At 57.5% G+C, this 23,026-nt stretch overlaps 1 protein-coding gene across 1 annotated transcript; it reads right to left on the bottom strand.

The window, feature by feature from the left end:
• Positions 1-79: 79 nt before the first annotated feature.
• On the bottom strand, positions 80-16,820 carry VEGFA (vascular endothelial growth factor A). Its single transcript, XM_052648204.1, has 10 exons — positions 16,728-16,820; positions 15,903-16,053; positions 14,912-15,594; positions 11,878-11,926; positions 8,525-8,721; positions 7,660-7,736; positions 7,305-7,334; positions 5,337-5,408; positions 4,119-4,250; positions 80-2,005 (listed from the first exon to the last, which is right to left on the bottom strand). The coding sequence occupies exons 1-10, from the start codon at positions 16,818-16,820 to the stop codon at positions 1,984-1,986; spliced, it is 1,506 nt and encodes a 501-aa protein (XP_052504164.1). The 3' UTR covers positions 80-1,983.
• Between the last annotated feature and the right edge of the window lie 6,206 nt (positions 16,821-23,026).

A 23,026-nucleotide genomic window follows, 5' to 3' on the forward strand; every position in this document is an offset into this window, starting at 1 on the left:
GAACAAAGATTCAATGGAGAAGGAGAAACCAGGAGGAGCTTTGAGATCAGAATTAAATTCTTTAATACAAAATGTTTTTTTCTTTAAGATATATCTGTATTCCTTCGCTGTTGTTTAAAAATAAATATGTACTACGGAATATCTCGAAAAACTGCACTAGAGACAAAGATGTGATGTTAATATCTTTTTCCCCACAATTATTATGGATAAACAGTAGCACCAATAAATAAATGATAACAAATATTAAAATTAAAAAAGGAGAGAGATTTAGTATGTAGAATTCTCTATTTTTCTTGTTTTGTTTTTACATATAAAAAACAGAATAGCAATGTCTATTTTATCAGAATCACATATATACATAAACATATATATATATATATATATATATATACAAACACAAGTTGCCAAATATATATATAGTATGTAGATGTATATTGAAACCTTATTTCAAAGGAATGTGTGGTGGGGAGCCAGGGGAAAGGGGAGGGCAGAGTTGAGTGTTAGCAAAATTAAATATCTGTTCAGGACAAGCTAGTGACTGTCACTGATCAGAGAGAGAGATTGGAAACAGGAGTTTTCTACACAAAGACCAGTACAAACAAGAGAGAGCAAGAAAGCAAGAAATACATCTCATAAATAGTTGAAATTAAATATTAACCAAGAATACTGAAAAAAACCCTACTCTTTAATTAAATTAACTGTTTTAATTTCTAATTAAAAAGGGATATTAAATAAGTACCGTATATAAAACACTTCTCTTTTCTCTGCCTCCAGGGTGGGCACGGGGATCCTGCCCTGTCTCTCTATGCCGCGGGAAGGGTTGGGTCAGGTGGGGTAGGGTGGGGTGGGGGGATGGAGGTGGGTTAACCACTCACACACACACAGCCAGGTCTCCTGGAGGGGACAGAACTAGTGGTTTCAATGGTCTGAGGACATCGGGCCCTCCTGGGCTGCACCCAGGGAGCGAAGCTGGGAGAGGGCCAAGGCAGAGGCCCTTCCCTCGGAGGACCAGCTGTCACCGGGGTGGCCCTTCCTCCACCAACGTCTCTTCTCTTCGCTGAGACATGTCGGTGGCCTCCTGGGCATCTTGGAAGCAGGTGAGAGGTGAAGGCTGCCCAGGCTCCTGAGTCTTCCAGGCAGTGCCCCGGGGTGGCGGGGCAAGATGCTCACGGAGGGGGTCTCCAAAGCACAGCAGTGTCCCGAGTCTCCCCCAGACTCCTGGTCAGAGCCAGCGTCCTTGTCCCCTGTACCTGTCGGCTGTCTTTCTGTCCGTTTGACTCGGGGGAGAGGCTCGGGGCCAGGGCTGGGTTTGTCGGTCTTCCCAAAAGCAGGCCAAATTTGCCCCCGTGCCCTGGCCTTGCGCATTCCCAGACAGGGGAGGGGACCCTGGCTGCCATAAGAGGGACAAAAAGACGGTGCCAGACTCTCTCCTTCCGTCCTCCTCCCTGTCGGGATCTGGGCGGGGTCATTCTCCTCCCAAATCAAGTCCACAGCAGTCAAATACATCCAGTGAAGACACCAATAACATTAGCAATGTTAATTTTTAAAAAAGAATATATATATTTTATATATATATAAAATATATATATTTATTTTTATATATATAATATATATATATATATAAATGTATGTATGTGGGTGGGTGTGTCTACAGGAATCCCAGAAATAAAACTCTCTAATCTTCCGGGCTCGGTGATTTAGCAGCAAGAGAAATAAAATGGCGATCCAATTCCAAGAGGAACTGTGCTGGGTCACCCGCCCATGAATGCTTCTGCCGGAGCCTCATGCTCCGGACCCAAAGTGCTCTGCGCACAGCCTCCCTCTTCCTTCATGTCAGGTTTCTGGATTCAGGATTGTTCTGTCGATGGTGGTGGTGGTGGTGGTGGTGTGGTGGCGGCGGCTATGGGTCATTCTGTGTCAGTCTTTCCTGGTGAGACGTCTGGTTCCCGAAACCCTGAGGGAGGCTCCTTCCTCCAGCCCGGCTCACCGCCTCGGCTTGTCACATCTGCGGGGACAGGGGAGACAAAGGCTGGGGGTCAGGGCCAGGGAAGGGGCTCTGGTGGGGAGGCTGCAGCCCCCCCTTTCTGCAGCCCGAGGCGGCGGTGGAGAAGAGAAAGCACAGTCCTAGCCTCCGGGAGCCCCTGCCCAAGGGCCCCCTCCACCACCACCTAAGCAGGAGCTAAGCCCAGGGCTCCCAGGCTGCCCTCTGGACTCTACAGCCCAGCTGCGACAAGACAAAGGCAGGATGACATCTCATCACAAGCAACAAATGAACACATCCCCGAGAACGGTCCCCGCTTGACATTTAAGAGCTGACGGGTGAGTAAAGTTGGACCGAGTTAATCAGCAAAGCGTCCCTGCTGGAGATGTTTCAGGGCGGTCCCTATGGGGCTGGTCTGGGGGAGCGCGTCGGGGAGAGCAAAGGATGGGCCTGTGCAGGGGCCAAGTAGGCCGGCGGGCTGGGGAAGGGAGGCTCGGGGACCCAGCAGGGCTTGAGACCCCCGGGAAGGTGAGGGACACACCTCCCCTCTCTGTTTGTGCCCACTGTCTGGGCCTCCACATCAGGCCCCGGGCAGCAGACTGCCTTTCCTTCTCAATGTGCTATTTAACTTAGGGTAGGGGAAGCAAAGGGGACTCCTGGAACTCTCCCATCATGCTTCAGGCCCGGGGCGGTTCACCTTTTACCCTCCCCATGTGAGGAAGGACCAGAGCAGACCCTCCCTTCTGAGAACCTTGAAATGGGGATTTAAGCTTCCAATCTGAGGATGGACATTCCCCCATACAGCCAGATCAGAGGAGGACTTTGGGTAACTTCACTTGGCCTCAGGTCACTGTAGACATCCCCCAGTCCATCTCTCCAGGATCATCACCATGGTAACCCTAAGATGGTGAGTCCCTTATCTTCTCTGAGGCCCCTGGGACATGCAGAGACCCCCTCATCCAGCCCCAGGGTGAGCCAGAGCCCCCACCGCTCCAGCAGAGTGTACACTTTTGGTCTTCAGGTACTGCCAAGACAGATAGAACCCACAGCAACACCCCGCGGCCTGGTCCCCAGCCTCTCCTGACACTCACAAACCACAGGAACATGGGGGATGGGGAAGACAGCCACATTTGAAGGACCTTGTTAATTAATGAGGCATTTGGACTAGATGGGGGTGGGGGGCGGGGCGGGGGCTGGCCCTGGCCCTGCCTGGGAATCCCCATTAAAGCCTCTCATCCCAGGGTGAAGCTTGCGCTGGCCCAGAGGGCTCCCTGCCTTTGAGCACAGGCCAGACAGTCGAAACGCCATCAAAGGCATCAAAAGACTGCCAGCCACCAGTCATGGGCTCCTGTTCCTGTCCTCACCCCTGAAATCGCTCATGTACACTCACTCACCCGCCTGACACTTCCCTGGCCCCCGGTGTGCACAAGGGACAGAGGTACAGACACCCGGGGGGTCACACAGATGAATAAAACCCAGGCGTGAGGGACTCACAATCTAGTGTCAGGGGAACGTGTGTGGTTCCTTCCATCCACCCATCCTAAGGAAATAACAGGTGGGCTGTTCTGGGTTGCTGCCATGATGACCGGAGTATTACGGTATCAGCTGTGCCCTGACGGTAATCTCCTATCTGCCCTAAACCAACAGCCAGGGCCCATGCCCTCCAGGCCCCCAGTCTGAGGATGCACTCAACCCCTGTCCCCACAGAGAGACACTGAGGGGATGAGAAACCCAGCGGTCTGCACGTTGTAGAGGCAGCATGCCCCCCATGCCCGGACGGGCCCTCCCTATTAGTAGCAAAGGTAGTCATCATCAGGAGCAACAGCCACCAGGAGCAGGACCACAGGACACAACACTCAGCTTGCGTCCACACCACCACAGGAAGCCACGCGGGCCTGCCCACTCAGGCAACCAGGGCAAGCTCTGAACGGGCCCTGCCAGGCTGGCCAACGCCTGCCGCCCAGCACGAGTGGAGGCCCCCACGAGCAGAGAAGGCAGCAGTCACCAGGCAGGCAGCTAGAAGCAGAGCAAGCAGCTGGCAACTCTCGCTCACTCTCTCTCTCTTTCTCTCTCTCTCTCTCTCTCCCCATCTCTGAGCAAAGCCCCTCTCTGACTTGCTCGCCCTCTGGGAACCAACCTGCAAGTACGTTCGTTTAACTCAAGCTGCCTCGCCTTGCAACGCGAGTCTGTGTTTTTGCAGGAACATTTACACGTCTGCGGATCTTGTACAAACAAATGCTTTCTCCGCTCTGAGCAAGGCCCACAGGGACTGCAAAAGGCAAAAGGAAAGACATCTAAGCTAGAGCGTCAGCAGAGAGAGAGAAACAATCCGTGCAACACCCCCACCACGCCCGCAGCTCTGCCCCACCCGGCTCGCGGGCCCCCACGCCTGTCCACGCCCTGGAAGGCTCCAATGCCACAGCGGAAGACAAGAGAGAGCGGCGGAAAAAGAGGCAGCAATAACTAGAAGCCGGCCCGCAGGAAGCGGCAACGTGGCCGGGCAGAGTGCGAGGAGCGGGCTGGGCTATCCCACGGGCACAAGTGCAAGTCTCAGGCCACGGGGCCCAATGGCTACCACCCCCAAGAAAGCACACGTTGACTCTCCAACCTGCTGGGGATGCCCATCGGGGCCAGCTTCTCCCTGTGTGAGGGCTCACACCCCGGCCCCTCCACCAAAGGGCTGAGGCAGGGAGTGATGGCAGGCCAGGCCTCTGGTGGCCAGAGGGTCCCCTACTGCCTCAAACCCAGAGGAAGAGGTCACCCTTGGGGAAGGCTTCTGGGAGTGCCACGGGTTGGGCTGGAATACGGGGCTCCCCTCTGGAGGCCCCAAGTCCGCGAGGAGGGGCCGCAGGGGTGTTTGACCCCACGTCCTCCTTCAGCCAACAACAAGCTGCCTCCTGTCATCTGCGCCCCTTCCTCACACCACATCTACCCTCCCCACCCCACCCCCCAGCTTCCAGAGAAGTGCGGAAGCCTAGAGCAGTGGAAACCAGTTGGGTGAGCAGGCATCCGTGCCTGGCACCCGTGCCAACATGGGCCCGCCACCAGTGCCCAGTGGGTGAGGGAAAAGGCGGTGCCCCAGCCAAGCCAGAGCCCCGCTCCCTGAATCCTGCAGGCCCACTCTGCCCACCCTCCCGCCTCCAGCCCTGGACCGGTAATGCCACCACCATGCCTACCCCCTTGGTGCCAATTAGTGGAGTGAGAGTGAGAGAGAGACACTGGGAGGAAGGAGGCTGGGAACTGGAGAAGGAGACGGGGGAGGAGGGGGGCAGCTCTGGGGTCCTGCAGGTGGGAGTTTGACTGGGGGCCGGGGAGGCTCCGGTGGGGGGAATGAGACGGCAGCGGCACCACGTACGCGCTCCAGGATTTATACCGGGATTTCTTGCGCTTTCTTTTTTGCCCTTTGCCCTTTCCTCGAACTGATTTTCTGGAAAATAAAAAAACAGAGACAGACAGAGAGAAAGCGAGGGGGAAGGGGAGAGGAAAGGAAGCAGTGAGGGGCGCAGGACACGTTCCGGGGCACACGGGAGAGCTTGCACACAGGCACACAGGCAGGATGGGGACGGGGTGGCAGGCACTTTGAAGGCACTTTAGCCACCCTTGTGGGGGGGAGCATGGTGGCTTCACCCACTTTAGCCACACCCTAGCAAGGCTGTGAGTGGGAACCAGAGGCTGGGTGGAGGACACTGGACCTGCAGGCCTCCACACTCGTGGTGTCTCCTGGTCCCAGGCAGGGGGAGGGGGGTGCGGGGGGCAAAGCTTAGAGGCCCGGCTCTGTGCCCAACAGCCTTGAACAGGTCTGACCCTGAAGGTCAGGGGCTCTGGAAGGCAGGTCAGGATTTGGGGAGGAAGTCAGAGGCCTGACTGGATGACGGGCAAGGGAGGGCGTGTGCAGGCGTGTGCTGCAGGCACCTTCTGCCTTCACGTCCAAGTACAAGGGTGAGGGGTCCCTCCAAGGGCCCTGCCTCTGTGAACCCCAGTTGTGGGGGAGCAGCTATCTTGGAGCTGGCACAAAACCAAGGGCAGCACATGAAAGGCGCCAGCTAGCCCAGCCATAACCTGGGCCGAGAGGCGGGGCTGGGTGCCCTGGGAGCCCCAGGCAGGCAGCAGGGCGGGGTGGGAGTTAGGGAGGCGTGGGGAGGAGAGGCCTGGGCGGCACTCGGCAGCAGGTCCTCTCCCCAGCCTGTCAGAGCCTGCTACACCGTCTCACCAGACTCTCTTCCGAGCCCAGGCGAGCCCCCACTCTCCCTGTGGGCAAGGCAGGGATTTGGGGAACAGGCAGGTGGCGGGGGGGGGGGGGGGGGGCGCAGGCTGAAGCCTGTCCCCCTCAAGGGAACCAGCACTCTCTACACCTGCCCACACACACCCCCAACACCCCCACCAAGAATACCCCTCAGGAGGACAGCCACAGGGGACCACAGGGGAGAAGTAAGGGGGAGGGGATGGAGGAGAGGGAGAAAATACTGGAAGAGGAGGGTCTGCACTCACTCACACATTCTCTCTGTGCCTGCTGTCCCCACTCACTGCTCTATAGCCACAGCAATACTGGAAGCTGGGGGCTTAGGGCAGAGGCAAGGGGTCGAGGCCACTGGGGCTTCAGTGTCACCAGAGTGTTGGGGGGCAGACGGGATGGTGGGTGGGAGCAGGGTGGAGGTACTCTCTCTCAGTCTCTTCCCCTGCAGGCTCTCTCCCATGCCAGCTGCTCACCCCATCCTGAAGGCTCATGGCCCCCAGACCTCTCCCCACCTGCTCTATCCTGACCTGACCCTCCACACTGAGCAACTGGACGCCTCAGAAGATGGCCAACATTCACCTCTTTCTCCCTGGCCAAGGGGGCTGAGCGGCTCTGGCCTGTCTCACTCCCACAGGAGGGCACACATCAAGAAAACACCCAGCTGGCCCCCCAGTCCAACTGCACCACCACTGTAGCCACTGAAAGAGGCCACTTCCTCTAACACACAAAAACTGGCCTCTCTGCCACCCACTCCCTCTCCTTGCCATGGGTGATGGGAGGCTAGAGCAGGCCCAGGAGCCAGCGTCCACGCTGGCCCCACACGCAAATCCTGGCCAGGAATGGCCCAGAGACGCATCATCTCTTCCAAAGGAAGCTTCAGGCACCAGGCCGGGTTTTGTCAGTCATTCTAGAGCTGTCATCCTAGGGCTTGCTCCATCTTGCTGCTGCTACCACGAGTCCCCATGAAACCAACTCTCAGACCCAACTGACCCCCCATCAGACCCCCGCCCCCGAGAGAGGAAGCCAAGAGCCCCAAACCAAGACAAACTGTCAAGGAGAGGGAGAAGGGCGAAAATCGTGGCCACTTACTTTTCTTGCCTTGCTTTATCTTTCTTTGGTCTGCAGTGGGTAGAGAAAGAGAAAATAGCAAAACAGAGAGGAGTTCAGCTGGTGATAGTAACAGTAATAGTATTTATGATACATCAGTACAGTTTTAATCTCTTGACATATAACAACTCACTTAATCCTTATAACAATGCTAGGCAGTACGTAATACTATCATTGTACCCACTTCACAGATGTCGAAACTGAGGCACATTAAAATAAAACTGAAATGCCCACAGTTATACAGCTAGAGGGTGAAAATGGGCTAACATGCTTAACTCTGGTCCAGAACAAGCCCCCTGCAGCTGTTCACTGAATAACTCCCAGACTCCATCCTCACCTGCATTCACATTTGTTATGCTGTAGGAAACTCATCTCTCCTATGTGCTGGCTTTGGTGAGGTTTGATCCGCATAATCTAAAGGGAAAGGAAGCAGATCACAGAGGTTAGTGACCCAGCCAGCCATACCCGGGTGGGAAACCCCATGGCTCCTGCCACTCAGCACCCAGGGGTTCTACAGAGCAGAAAAGGGTGGTAGAAGTGTGGGGGGACCAAGGGCTCTATCAGAAAGAGCCTCAGGCCCACCCCAACTCCTCCCACCCTGCTGACCTCAAGGAGCCCCTGCTTCTCTTGAGGGCAGACAAGTCTGCAGGGTTGGCCAGGCTGGGAATTCAGGTCCTGGGTTCTTGCCTCTCCCCCTCCCTCCCCTCCTGTTATTCCCTCCAGGCCTCACCCTACCCCCAGGAGCCATCCAAGAGCCATCCACTCCTCCCTGGGGTCTCAGAGTTCCCTCCAGCCCCATCCAGGCTGAGACACGCCCCGTCACCAGGCTTCCCCACAAACCAGACTCATCCAGCTTCCCAAACAGAGCCCCCAGGGAGGTAGGGCTGTCTTCCTCCAAGAGGGGAAGGGAGGGGCTCCTGTCACAGGTGTCAGCCCTCTCCGGAGCCCAGGGAGCAGAGGTTAGGAAGGAGGAGGAGGTGATCAGGGGTTGCTGGAAACCTGGGCTCAGAAACGCAAGCATCTTTTTCTCCAAACAGGGTCAGACGCCCACATCTCCCCTTGACTGACTCCGCGGCAGTAGCTGGGCAAGGCAAGCCTAGCTCCTCCCTTTAAGAGCTGCCCAGGAAAGGGCTGGGGAACGCCTGTAGCCAAAGCCTGAGGGCCCACCCCTGCCCCCACCCCAGCTCCCTGCCAGTGCCCACCTGCATGGTGATGTTGAACTCCTCAGTGGGCACACACTCCAGACTTTCGTCATTACAGCAGCCCCCGCACCGCATCAGGGGCACACAGGACGGCTTGAAAATGAACTCAATCTCATCTGGGTACTCCTGGAAGATGTCCACCAGGGTCTCAATGGGACGGCAGAAGCTGCGCTGGTAGACATCCATGAACTTCATCACTGTGTGGGAAGGGGGTGACACGTGAGCCCAGCAGGTCACAGAAGAGATGGCCAGCCCCGCTCTCCACCCAGCTCTGCAAGGCCTCTCCTTTCTGTGAGAGGTAACCACCATGGGAAAGGCCTTCCAAACATCTAACTTAAGTGTCTTGGGCCGCGGTTGAAGTCCTTCCCTAACTTTCCACCGCCAACACTGATGAAGACCTGTGTTTCCTCTAAAGATGACATGGTGTTGTCAGGTCCCAAGGGAGTCACCCTGCCATATCTGGTCCCCTTGCCTCACCATGACAGCCAAGCTGATTCCTAGGTCAACTGTGAGGCCAGAGGGCAGTTGGGGTATGTGTATACCTGCTGGGGGTCTCTAAGCTTCCCATTAAAGGAGGAACAGCCAGCTCGGCAAACCTGCTCTCCATTTCCCTCCCACCTCCACAGCAGCCGCTGCACCATTAGCTGACAGCCACTTAAAGAGCGCTTCTTCTGTGCTCTGGCGCTGTGTACAGGAGTCCGTGATGTTATCCCAGACAATTCTCCCCCCATGGTACTGCAAGGTTCTAGTAGGACCCACCCTCCCCCTGGCTTTACAAATGGGGAACTAGAGGCTTAGAGAGGCTGAGTAACTGGTTCCAAGGCCACACTGCCATTAAGTCACACAGTTAAAGTTAGCTCTGAACATCAAAGCTTCCCCAAGCCAATGTCCTGTGAAACAGAAGGGGAGCCTTGGGGGGCACTTTGCCACCTGCCAGACCCCCTCCCCAGATATGGGCTGAGGAGGCAGTGGCATCGGCCCAGGGGCTGGGTCCGCCTGGAATCAGCAGGTGGCTGTGGGCGGGCACACTGCGCTGGCCCTGCCAGCCACCGATAACCCCACCCAGGAGGGCAAACTGCTTGCATCATGGAAAAAACGGTGCTGCCACTGCAGTCACAGAGAGCTTCTAGAAGCTGATCTGGAGGGAGACCAGGGTAAAGACAACTTCCCAGGCTGGCCGTGGAGCCTGGGGTGCACCGGAGCATGAAGGGGTGATTCTGGGCCACAGGGGCGGGGCCCTTGAGAACACATGAAGTCAGGCCTCCGAATGGCTGCTTCAAATTGCAGCCTGGCCTGCTGCTCCCGGTCACCCCTACATCACCACCACCACGGAGCAATCCTGTCCCTTAAATGAATTTCCCCTATACAGAAGGGAAAAAGCAGCACCCAGCTAGTGAGGAAGCCTGGGCCCTGGCCAGGACTCTGTGTGACCTTGGGCCAGTTCCTCCCTCTCTGGGCCTGAGGCTCTGCATATCTGTGTAAGTGAGTTGGGTGGATCGCTAAAGACACCGAAACAAGAGGCTGAAGTAGAGGGTTTTGCCTTCCAACTCCAGCCCCAAGAACAAGCTCCCTTTTCTCAGCCCTAGAGACACAAAGTTGGAACCCCACCACGGCATCTCAAGTCCATCTCAAGTCTCCCCTCACTCCTCTCGCCAGAGGTGTGAAGGAACATGAGCCTGGGGGTGGTGGGAGTATACAGTGGATTAAGGATAATGGGAGGAGCTGAGGGGAAGAAGGAGAGGCTGCAAGTGTGAAAACAGGAAAGAGAACAAAAGAGGCTCCTCGACTCGTCTGAGGTTTCTGCTTTCCCCATCCAGACAATGGGCACAGAACTCTCCACTGCTAAAAGGCTTAGGATCAAGTGTCATCAGAAAGAGTATAAACCAGAGCAGGGACCTGAAGAAGTCCTTTTCTAAGCCAAGTCTATATTGAAGAAGATGACTAATCAAGAATTCTTAACCTGACACTTCACCCTGGTTGGGAACAGAGGTGGCCAAAACTTTGGGGCCACAAGAACAGGATAGCAGAATGGTCTGGCCTGGGTCATGAGTTGGTAGCTGGGGATAAAAAGATCCAAGGTGGAAATTTCTTGGAAAAGCTCCCTGGGATCCCTGAAGCCCCCCAGGAGGTGGAGGGGGAAACCTCATCACACCCATCACACCCCAGCTACTGTCTCCAAGGAAAGCTGTCCTGCTTTTTTCTCAGGCATGGGCACACATACACTCCAACTTCAGACTCGTGGCTTTCCTTATTTTTTGAAGACAACCTTTTTTCCCCAGCAGACAAAGACCATTTGTCTCGCCTCTCCCAGACCACAGAGAGAGACCACTGGAAGCTGAGGGGGCTGGGTGCACCCTGGGAAGGGGCACTGTCAGTGGCACAGCAGGGAAGCCAGGCCCTGGGTCCAGGAAAGGACCCCTTCCCCCTAGGTGAGGAAGGAGGCAAAACCAGGCAGGCACCACCAGCGGCCTGGGGAGTGTAAACACTGGCTCTGGCCACCACCTGGGCTACCTGATTCGGGTCTGGGAAACTCGCCTGGAGGAAGACCCCAGGGCCTTTCCTTCTCAGAGGCAGAGCACGGGAGTAGAGGCTACATTCAGTACTGGGGAGAGCCAAGGCGTCCCTAGAGAAATGGGAGGATCCGTACTCCAAACCACAGTGAACAAAAGGCAGGCAGACTCGGGCTGGGCAGAGGGGCGGGGCTCCCGGGAGCTACCACCAGCCCTCTGCTGGACCGAGAGGGAAGTTCACAAGCACCCAAACCTGCTCCTCAGGCGGGCATGAGGAGGCTGTCGGGCTTTCTCTCTCTACCCCCAGAGGAATGCACACCGGCGGGGAGGGGGTTCCACGAGGCTGCACCCTCTGCACCTCCAGCTCATGCACAGCCAGCAATCGAGACAGCAAGGGTCACAGCCCCCACCACACAGACCCCACAGGTGGGACCCGGCCGGGTTGGAAGGGACATGGACTATTCATCCTCCCCTGGGAGCAGAGGGGAACGAGGAACACTGCCCTTGACATCTGGGATCCTTGGATACTATTTATCTTCCTGGCTGTGCTCATGGCTCCCTCTCCAAATAAAATTTTACTGGAAAGAGCAGAGGAAAAAGACCACGAGTTCTATTTCTAGCAGCGGTCTGAGTAGGTCAGAGTCCCCCTGAACTGAAGGGTTAACCTCTCAGCACTCACCCTTTTCCTTTCTAAATCTCCTTTCTAGATCACCAGCCCCAGTTTCCTATGCCCCTTTACCCCCACAACCCCGCCCCAACAGACCTTCCCACCCATCTGCTGGGGGATCAGGGAACCCCATCCATGTGCAGGAGGGGTGGGGGCCAGGGTGGGGGGCCACTTACCTTCATGGGGTTTCTGCCCTCCTTCTGCCATGGGTGCAGCCTGGGACCACTGAGGACAAAACAAAGAGCGAAGAATGGGCAGGGGCAGGGGCAAGGGTGCACAGGCCCAGCCAACCCGCCCCTGCTCCCTCCTGGAATCCCTCCCAGCCTGGAGCCTCTGGCTTCTCCCGGACTTCTGAACCGAGCAGGGCACCTCCAGGGGCTCCCTACAGCACAAAGCACCCCCTCTCCGAGCTGCTCCAATTCTGAAGTCAGGGAAGATAATGACTGACCAGATATTGGGGGTGAGGGGCTCTTAGAACAGAGAAGGAAAACACCAGAAAGCAACGCTGTTCAGGTCCCCGCCCCTCCCCGACATTTCCCTTCCCCAGCTCTCAGCGGCCCCTTGCTGAACTAGGACAAGTGAAGTCCCTCAGCCCCCCTGACTCCCGGGTCCAAAGCCATGGGCAAGTCTTAAGGTCAAACAGGAGGACAAACGTGGACTGGGGCAGGAAGGAAGGACTGGGGGTGAGAAAAGCAACATGGTGACCTTCCCCTGCTGACATGACAAATACCAGGGTGAGCTGGTGCTGGGGCGGGGGGTGGTGCAGAGGGCCGCAGGGCGCCAAGCACCCTCCCCCCCTCAAACGCTTCTGTTCTCAGGAATACGTAGGAAAGCCACAGGTTGCCTAAAGAGTAAAACCTGGGAGGAAACCCTGGGGGAAAGCTGGGGGAGGGGAGGGCCCCGTTTTTCCCTAAGAACCAGTCTCCCCAGAACCTGAATGTATCTCCAAAGCCCCGAGGCTCACACTCCCATCTCATTCTCTGGCTTCTTCTCCGTCCCAGACTGAGGGGGTCCCCAAGTCCCTCTCACCTGCCGGGCACCTTCCTCCAAGGCAACCAGGGAAGCCTTTAATGCCTTAGCACTGCCCAACCCCTAGGGGGCCCCCTACACTCCCTAAGCCTGAGGCTTCTGGTTGCTCCCCACCCCCACTAGATCATTCCTCCCCTCCCCAGAAGCTGTGAAGGTCAACTAGCCCGACCATGCGGACCTGACAGCACCGGGCAGGCGAAGGCTTCTCCCAGCCCTTCCAGAGAGTCTCCAGTCGTGGCCACCTGCCCACCCCACCTGCCCCTCTTTGGGGCAGATCCAGAGCAGCAGAGCAGCACTCTAGCACACAGAACTGCAGACTCTGCAGAGAGAGAGTCTGTCTCCCTGTCTCTCTACCCACACCCTGCTGCAATACACCCCAGACCCCCAGCCTCGCCTCCAGGGCCAAGGTCAGATAACAGTTTCCAGGATCCCAGATGGACAGCCTGCCACTGCAGCTCCCTCAGGGACCCCCATGCCCAGGGGCCTCTGCCTGAGCCCCTTACCCATCTCCATGGCACCCCTGTTACTCTCTGCCAACATTCCTCCTATGCCCTCCACTGCTCCTGGGCCCCAAAGAGCAAAGGAGTCAGAAATTTCATACCCCCTCCAAGGCTAGGGGCACTGGGAGGGGCAGTTCTGGGCGGGGAGGGGCCAGGTGCCCTTCTCTGGGGGCCTCTGAAGGTCACACTGTGGCCAGGCAGCCTCTCCTCCCCCTCCCCCCCCCTCCCTTGGAGGCCTGGAGCCAAGGCCTTTGTGCCAGGGTCTGAGGAACTCCTGGTGGCAGCAGGGACCCCAGCCCGTTTCCTTCCTTCTGCCTCTCCAAGGGCGCTCTGAGCAGAAAAGGACCCCTCAGGTGGTTTGGGAAAGCAAGCTGGGTGGGCAAGTTTAGAGTTCCCAAAAACCACCTGCTCCTACTCCAACGCCCATTTCACCAGAACAAAGTGTGTTTGCAAGGCTGGCAGGAGCTCTCTCCAAAGGTTCGGGGAGGGCTAGTCCCACACTGCCCATGTCACAGCAAATTTCAAATCATTTTCCCAAAAAGTGCAAAGTGGAATAAGGACACCCTTTAAACCCTCCCTGCGGTCGCCCCCCAAAAAGCTAAAGCACAGCTCACTCGGAAGTATGGGGGAGGGGAGGGAAGCAGACTGTCACCGAGTCGGGACTTTCGGTAGAGTCTCGACAAAGCCCCGGGCTGGGCCGGGTAGCCCGACTCCTGACAGTGATCTTTCTTTCCTCGGAGTCTGGGGCTGGAGAGAGGTTATGTGGGTCTTCTCAGCAAGAGGGAGTTAAAAATAAAGGGGTGGCGGGGGCTTCTATTCGAGCAGGGGAGGAAACTGGGAAGGGGCGTGAGGAAATGCCTCCTAGGAGGGGTTTAAGGGCTGGGGACAGCGGGAAGGCACAGGGATGGTTCTCCGGGTCCTCGGCGTGGGGCTACCTCGAGAGGTCACCTTCCCGCGGAGGGCCGGCGGGGGGAGGGGCGCGGCTCGCCGCCCCGGGTTCCCCGCTCGGGCCGCCGCGGCTCCGGGAACACGCGGCCGGCCAGGCCCGGGCTGATGTAATCGGCTCCGCGCCGCGCGCGCCCGGCCGGGCGGGGGAGGGCGGGCACCGAGCGGGACGCGAGCTGGGACGGGGGGGTTGGTGCGGCGCAGGTGGCCCGGCGGAGAGGGGGGTCCCAAGCAGCAATCCACCCCGAAACTTTTCCCCAACTCGCGGCGAGGGCCGCAGAGATCGAGCGGCAGTGACAGCAAGCCCCATCTCTCGCCTGCCCCCTGCCCCCTCCACGCTCTCTGCCCTCCCCGGGTCCAAGGTCCGAGCACCCCCACCCCTGCCCGCCAGGGCTCCAGCTCCCGCCCCAGCTGCCCAGACTTCCAGTTCGTCGGGAACCAGCGGCCGGGAGCAAACTTCAGCCGCCGGCGGCAGCGCAAGCCCAGCCCCCTCAGCCGCCTCCTCCGGCTCCCGCCCTCCGCTGGTCGGCCCAGATCGTACGTGCGGTGACTCCGGTGGGTGGGCAGGGCCCGCGTGGGCGGTGAGACTCTATCCCGGTGCCCTCCCACCTAGCGCGCGCCCCCTCCCCCTACACCTACGAAGATAGAGGGGAAGCCGCGAGCCCGGGGCCCAAGGACCCGCGTGGGGCACGGAGTCCCCCACGCGCGCGCTCTCACGCACGTCCCCAGCCCTTACCTTGGCATGGTGAAGGTAGAGCAGCAAGGCAAGGCTCCAGTGCACCCAAGAGAGCAAAAAGTTCATGGTTTCGGAGGCCCGGCCGGGGCCGGCGCGGCTCGCGCTCCCTCTCCGGCTCGGGCTGCGGGGCGGCCCGCTCTCCTCGGCGCCCAGGCGGGCTCCTCTTCCTCCCGGAGCCGAGGCCCGGGCCAGGGCCTGGGGCGCGCGCGCGGCTGGAGCACTGTCTGTGCACACAGCCGCCTCACCCGTCCATGAGCCCGGCTTCCGAGAGCCGAGTCGCCACCGCGGCCCCTTCTCCTCTTCCTTCTCTTCTTCCTCCTCCCCCTCCTCCGACTGCGGCTCCTCCCGGCCCGAGCGAGCACTTCTCCCGGTGCCGCTCGGCTCGGCTGCCCCGGCACGGACCACGGCTCCTCCGGAACGAGAACAGCCCAGAAGTTGGACGAAAAGTTTCAGGGCAACGTCGCGAGCCCCGACCCCCTCCACCCCGCCTCCGGGCGCGGGCTCCGGCTCCTGCCCGCGGCTCGCCGCCGCGTCCACCGTCGGCCGCCGGCCGGGGAGGAGGTGGGCGCTGGGGCAGGGGGCGGTGTCTGTCTGTCTGTCCGTCAGCGCTGCTGGTCCGACGCGGGATCCCGAGGGGGAGGGCTCACGCTGCGCTCTGGCGGTCACCCCCAAAAAACAGGTCACTCACTTTGCCCCTGTCCCTCTCGTGTCTCGCTCGTCAGCGCGCGCTCTCTGACCCGGTCTCTCTCTCTTCCTTCACTTCTCTTTGGAGCTCTTGCTACCCTCTTTCTTCTCTGCTCGTTTCCAGAATCCGAAGTGATTTTGGGGGGCAGTAAAAGAGCAATCTCCCCAAACGGTCGGCCCGATTTAGTGGGGAATGGGAAGCAAAAATAAATTAAAACGGAAAAGAATACGGTTAAAAAAAAATGTTTCAGAAAAAAGGAGGAGGGTAAACCCTGGATAAATGAATATCAAATTCCAGTGCGGAGACCCCTGGCCGGTGACCCCGCCGGTCCGTCCGCCTCTTCGATGCGTCTCCCGACCGAGCGCCGCTGCCGCCGGCTCCACTCGCCCCCCAACGCCGCAGCCTCGTCGCAGCCGGGCTGCCCCAAGCCTCTGCGCTCCTCACCGCTACGAGCCGACTAAAAAGAAGGCAGGCCCCGCCCCGACACGCCCAGGGGGCGGGGCCAGACCCAGCCTCAGCTCCTGGGTCCGTCCCCTCTGCGCCTCTGGCTACTACCTTCCCCTGGGGACACCGACCGAAGCCCGGGCCCTCACCCACCCCAGCAAAGGGAGTGCTCGATCCCCACCAAGGCGCACAGCCTGAACATTACCTATCGCCCCCTCTGCCGGGAGACACACACGCCCGCGCGGTATTTGCGGGGCGGGTACAGGAAAGTGAGGTTATGTGCGGTCAGGGCTCCAGAGCTATTCCCTTCTCTATGCTGGGAATATTGGAGGGGGCAGGGGTTTGAGGGAGTCGGACAGGGACGGGTGGAAAGAGAGACACACAGATCCGTTGGAATCCTGGGGTGACCCCTGCCTTCTCCACCCCGCGCCAAACACTCTCAACTACCCGCCCCCCCACACACACATAGTCACAGGCGTCCTCACTCACGCAGACGCTGCATCCCAAGTTCACCCAGCTTCCCTGTGGTGGCTGAGCGCCCCCTAGTGACTATCGGATGCACACCCCATCTCAAGTTCAAGAGGCCTCAAGAAGAGGGTTGAGGGAGATTACCCCTGACACACCCCCCTCCACCCCCCGTTTCTGACCTCTCAAACAGTGGCACGTCTGGGACTCGAGTGGTCCCACGTGCACAAAGCCCAGTGCTGGGCACAGAGGGCATGATGTATCCATCCGGACTCTGTGCTCATCTCCCGGCCTCATCTGGCCCGCTGACATCATGGTTAGCTGCAGCCAACAGGCTGGGGTGACTGGGGTCCTTTGGGAAGTGTTCAGGGAGGCTCCCCTGGGGGTAAGTATTTGGCACTATGTTTGTGGGGCTGAGAACAAGAAGCCATGTGGTTCTGGGGTTAGTCAATGGCCCAGAGAGAAGAGGACCTGTTGGAGCCCACGTATGCACTGTGGAGTCTGGCAGAGCCCAAAGGGAGAGGCAGCTGGGCAGACAGAGGCCCTTGTTTCTGCTTCTCCACCCCCCTCCCCCAGATGTTGCCAGGGAACTGAGGCCAGGGGGCTGGTGGGGGCGGTTGGAGGCCAGGGCTCGAGTGATGATTCAAACCTACTCACCAGCACTAAGGAACGTCTGTAGGCCAGCTGCCCGGAGCTCCCACCAGGCCGGAGGCCAAGGCTTCTATCAGTCCCAGTCCAGGCTCACAGCTCATCTTCTGAACAGAACTGGGGCATTCTCCTCAGCAGCCCCCAGACCTTCAGGAGTCACTGCCTACTTCTTGCAGCTAGCAGCCTCTCCTCCCTTTTCCCCAAGTCCCCTCTGTTTCTTCAAAGCTCACCTCTTCCCCAACTCCCCATGTCTTCCCTAAGTGCCCCCCAAGACCCCCCACCCCACCCTTGCATATAGGAACCAGCCTGGAAAAAGTCCTGGTTGGGCTTGGACCCAGCAGCTCCCAGTCTCCCCCAGGGAGGAGGAGGGTGCACGGGGGTGATACCTGTGAGAAGAGAGGGACTAACCAGTCTCATTATTCATCTAGATCTGGCCTGGGCCTGCCTGGGACTGATGCAGCCTCTGTGAAGGCCCAGGCTGAGAATGGGAACTAGGCTGAGACTAGAATGCACCACTTCCCTCAAGTTGACCCAAACAATACAAGGAGGTTACTCAGCCAGCCCCTGGTCTCAGCACATGGTGCTGTGCTTTGGTGGGGGTGCTAGGTTACCCACTTAGTGCCGCAGTTCCCCAGAGTGGTGTCCTGAGGCCCTTATGGGCAGAGGGGCTGGCTCAGCCTCTACCCCATCCTACCCTCTCCATCATTCATGCCTCCAGTCCCGTCTCCACCACCTGGCAGGCTCCCCAGCAGCAGGGACAAGGTCTTTTTACAGTTAGTAAATGTTTATTTGCTGGCTCAGGGCCCCTCCCAAGCAGGCTTCCTCACCAAAGCTCCACGCTCCAAGAAGCCACGTGCGTCATGGAAGCGAAGTCACTAAACTTCCTCCTTGCCCAGCCTGGTCCATGTCTAGCAACCTCAGAGCACAAGATGTGGACACCTTACCAGGGATCTCCTGCCTTATTCCTGCCCTGGTGCCAGCAGAGCCCGGGACAGTGGCTCCCAGCTTTACCACCAGGGATCACCCTGCCCCCTTTCCCCCCCGCATCCCTTCTCATCCCAGAGCCCTTGGTCCCTGGAGAGGCCTAAAGAGGGCTTAATAAAGGACGCTGAAGTTGGGAGGAAGACGGAGGGGTTCTGAGGAGGGAGGGCCATCAGTTGTCATTTAATAGCCACAGGTCTCTGCCCTACCTGAGTCAACCATTCTTCATTCAGCAAAGTGTGTTACAGCAACCTCTGTAGGCTCTGCCAAGGAAAACAGAGGAATGTGGCAGCAAAACTGCAGCCTTGCCTGAAGGGTTCTGAGCACCCTTCTCTGGGGTGAAGAGGGGTCTCCTGTCTCCATCTTTCATTTCAGAGCCACAGCCTGGGGGTGACTCGGGGGAGGGGGATTGGTACCACCCCCAGTGTGGTGTCACCAGCTTTCACAATAATACACTGCCCTGGACTCAGCCCATGAGTGAGAGTCCCATGCACCTGGATCTTCAAGAACGGGGACCAGAAACACACAGAACAAGAACACAAGTCAATGACCGTAAGACCAATCGCGTCTGTACAGCCTCTTCTCCCATGGACGTAACTCCCTCCAACAGACTTGATCCCACTGATCCTCCCTCGGCAGGCCGCTTCAACCCCGGAATATCAGGGCAGACTGTGGCCCCAGAGGGACCCAAGGTTACCCAGAAGCATGGCAGGGAGGAGGGTGAGGGGGGCGCATGGAGCAGAGAGCAGCCCAGACAGAGGTCAGGCCTGACCCTCTCAAGGGGCTACCTCAGCCCCACTCAGAGGACCCCACCTCATGGCCAGGACAGCCTCGGCCTGTGGCTCTGAAGCAGTTCAGAAGAAGCCAAAGAGGAAGGGGAAGGTGTTTCAGGGGAGGGGAAAAGAAAGGCAGGGGTGGTTGGAGAAGAGTGTGAAAGGTGGCCAGGAGCCAGCAGTAGCCCCAGACAAAGAGAGTAGTGATCGGGCCCAAGGCACAATGGTTGTACTTTGTCCTGCTGATCCTGACACCTCTGAGGTTCAGGGTCACTCTCCCTGTGTGTGGGGGGAGCTTCCCTGCAGGGATGAAGAGGCAGAGCCCCTCCAAAGGGAGGTCGGGGAGAGAGCTGGTAAGCCTTGCTGTTGTCTAAACATTTCTCAGTGTGGTTCCTCTGTGTTGGAAGAAATGTTTCTCCCTCGCTCCATCCCCCAAGCCCCAGGCGCCTAGCAGGACACAGAGCTGATCCACCGCAAGGGCAGGAACAGAATATGTTGAATTGGAGAAAGAACTGGGTTGGTCTGCCTCAATTCTCTGTCTATCTGTCCTCTCTCTGTGTGTGTCTTTACAATAAAACAAGGAAGAGAGCTCTGTTTTCCCAGTGCCAATGTTGTATTCCCATCTGGATCTGGAGGTCTGATTCGGGGTAATGATGCCACTTAGGAAACAAGATTAGAGCAGAGAAAGCCCAAAAAGAGGAGCCAGTCAGGACAAGGGGAGGCAAGAGGGAGAGGGAACTGGGACTTCTCTGGGGGTCCCATGGTTAAGAATCTGCCTTGTGATGCAGGGGGCATGGATTCAATCCCTGCTCTGGGAACTAAGATCCCATGTGCTGCAGGGCAAACAAACCCGTGTGCCCCGGCTACTGAGCCCCTGCGCCCTAGGTCCTGTGCTTCACGACGAGAGAAACCACCGCAATGAAAAGCCCATGCACCACCATGAAGAGCCTTTCGCCTTAACTACAGAAAACCCACACACAGCAACAGAGAGCCCCTGCGCCACAGCAAAGACCCAGCACAACCAAAAGTAGTAATACTAAAAATAAATTTTTTTAAAGATGGAGAGGGAGCAGAAGGGACAGGGTAGGGCCACACACTGAGGGAGCGCCCCCACCCACAGAGCCCCAGGCCCCATCTGCCTCTCCTTCAAGGGCCTCAGTCGAATCCCCAAACACCAGGCTCTCTCCCTGGATTGCTGCTCCCCAACAATCCCAGGCATGTTCACTTCCTGACGCTCCAATCTTTGCTACCCCTCGGCATCTGACCCCCATCCTGCCCACTGCTGCCCCTTTTTCACACCCTTGCCCAGTCTAGGAGGGAGTCCCTCTGCTGGGAAGAAGGTGGTGGCAGAGGTGACAGCTAAGGTTCTAAACCCGCATTCTCCCTCCCGACCTGGGGGGTGCCTGGGAGCTGAGCTGGGTTCCAATCTGTGGGACTTTACCAAAGCCTGGGGGGCACCAGGCTGTGCTGATATTATAGGAGACACAGGGCCATCTAAGTAGGGCCGTGGAAAGCGCAGGGACTCTGGATCCAGATGCAGCCAAGTGATACTGCCACTCTTTGACTGTGTTTCCTCAGGCAAGTTACTCAGCCTCTCTGATCCTCTTCTGCAAAACAAGAATAAAACACCTCCGTTGGGGAGTTCCTGCACACCGACAGCTGCCCACAGCTACCCAAGAAGGTAGGATGGGAAAGAGGCCCTGAGAGAGACAGAGAGAGTTAGGAAGATGCTGAAGCAGGGTGGTCAGAAGAGCCAAAATGGGCATCAAGAAGGGCTTTGGGCAGGAAGAAGCTCAGAACGTTTATTCCACAAGAATTATTGGGGCTTCCCTGGTGGCTCAGATAGTAAAGAATCTATCTGCAATGCAGGAGGCCTGGGTTCGATCCCTGGGTTGGGAAGATCCCCTGGAGGAGGGCATGGCAACCCACTCCAGTATCCTTGCTTAGAAAATCCTATGGACAGAGCCTGGTGGTCGCAAAGACTGAACAACTAACACTTTCACTTTCAAATATTAAATTCAGCCGATGAGCCCTGTTTTGGTCCAGACCCTGGGGCTACAACAATGTAGAAGGGGCTTCCTGTGTGGAGCACACTGAAAATAGAAACTCCAAAGGGGCACTCTGGGAGTGGGGGAAGGCTTCCTGGAGGAGGTGACACTAGAAGAGCAGGAGTCTAGCCAGCTGAGTGGAGTGGGGATAGGGAGCAGGCAGGAAAGTGAGATCTGGAGGACGCTGCCAGCTCCCTCAGCTCTCCCAGCTCTTCCCTGGGTGACAGAGCTTTTGCAGAGCAGAGGATTAGGGCTTCTTCTGAAACATTCCCAGCCAAAGTGCATAGGGACAATGCTGCTCCCTGGAGGGGTGCGGAAGTGAGCCCCACACTGGTTTCCCCAGCCCTCTGGGACAGCATGTCTCTGCCACAGTATTTGACTAAACAAGCAGACACTAGAGGTAGGTCCAGCTTGCACATCAAGCGCTGCTGTTGTTTGCCCAGGGGCGACAGGAGGCGGGCAGAGGACACCAGCCTGTGACAAGCACAGGTCACTCAGCTGGGGTGGAGCTCAAAGCACAAAGACCTTTCCTCCAGTTCTGCCCCTCTCCTATCCCCACCTGGTGCCTAGAGCCTTCCCATCTGCCTGCCACAGACACGTGGAGACTGGAAACAGCACTGGGCAAAAAACTCGAATAGGCCGCCTGCAGTGTGACCTCCACCAAGTCAGCCCCCTCTTCGGGACCTCAGGCTTCTTCTGGGTGAAAGCCTCTCCCTAAGCTTTGACGTTCTGTAACAGCTCCATCAAACACTCCAACTGAGATCGCTGATATAAAACGTCGTATCTTGGACTTCTCCTGTGGTACAGGGGTTAAGAATCTGCCTGCCAATGCAGGGGACCTGGGTTCAGTCCCTCCGGGAAGATTCCACCTGCTATGGAGCAACTTAGCCCATTCCCCACAGCTACTGAGCCTGCGCTGGAGGACCTGCGCTCTGCAACAAGAGAAGCCACTGCAATGAGAGGGTGGTCTAGGCACTGTGCCTAGAGAGTAGTCCCCACTTGTCGCAACTGGAAAAAAGCCCGCATGCAGCAATGAAGACCCAGCGCAACCAAAAAAAAAAACCAAACGTCACATATCCCAGGGATTTGTGTGTTTCTAAAGTTTCCTGGGGAGGGCAAGGCTTAACTCCAAGAAATTTAGCACGAATGGTGACATCTGGAGCACAGCACCGGTGGTAGAGGGGAGATGTGATTCCAAGAAACCCCTCGAATCCCAGCAGATAGAGAACTGCTTCTGCTCTTACCTGGCAGGCCAAGACCTCTGTCATTTTTGAAATGACACATCAGCTTGGAGAACCTTCACTGTGAAACACCCCAGCCCTGGCTCCCTAACCACACCTTCCTCACGTCTAACATGCAGTGGAAAAAGCCAGAGAGACTGGGCTCAGTCTTCATTCTCCATGTCCAAGCCATGAGACTTAGGACAAGCAACTGCATCTGTCTGAGCCGCAGTTTCCTCATCTGTAAAACAGGAGTCCTCATGCTTCCCTTCCAGGGTTATGGGGAGATGTACAGAGACAGTGAATATGAGCAAAGCTCTTGGCCTAGAGTAGGTCTCACGTAATGTTACTTCTCTTCCCTTTTTCCTGTCCCTACTGCCATGTGTGAGCAAACCCTCAGAGAATGCAAACATACTATCATTTGGCTAAAGTCAAACAGAAAGGAATAGGGAAATGGATTTATCCCATCCTTCTGTTGGAGGAGGGAGCAAAGAAAGGAAAGAAAGAAATGGAAGAAATCATACGATGCCTGCCAAAGATGACTAGGGCTTAGTTCCTGCTTTAGCCTCTCTTTGGAGCAACTGTGTCAGCAGGCAGTCACTGAGTTGGCTGTAATGTAGTTTCCTTCAGGGAAATCCTAGGGGGGAAGAAAAGAAGAAGAAGCAAGTGCCCCCCACCTCTTAGCAAGAAGGGTCCCTTCTCTCCTCCTCTGGAGAGGAGGCCCATGACCGGAAGTCTGGCCCATGACCCAGGCGCCCTAGGACGGTTCACAAAGATAAAGCCAGTTAATGACTGGCCCCCTGAGAGGAGTCACCCCACCATCCTGCCTGCCTTCCCAGACCCAGAAGTGC

Source organism: Budorcas taxicolor, chromosome 11, assembly GCF_023091745.1.
Source record: "Budorcas taxicolor isolate Tak-1 chromosome 11, Takin1.1, whole genome shotgun sequence".
In the NCBI taxonomy this organism is placed as follows: domain Eukaryota; kingdom Metazoa; phylum Chordata; class Mammalia; order Artiodactyla; family Bovidae; genus Budorcas; species Budorcas taxicolor.

Bases quoted from the DNA above. Each gene is read 5' to 3' on its own strand.
- VEGFA (XM_052648204.1), bottom strand. From the start codon at position 16,820: ATGATGTCAGCGGGCCAGATGAGGCCGGGAGATGAGCACAGAGTCCGG. The intron at 11,927-14,911 runs GTAAGGGCTGGG...TTTTGTCCTCAG, and splicing joins TCTACCTTCACCATGCCAAG to TGGTCCCAGGCTGCACCCAT. The intron at 5,409-7,304 runs GTAAGTGGCCAC...TTTATTTTCCAG, and splicing joins GATAAAGCAAGGCAAGAAAA to AAAATCAGTTCGAGGAAAGG.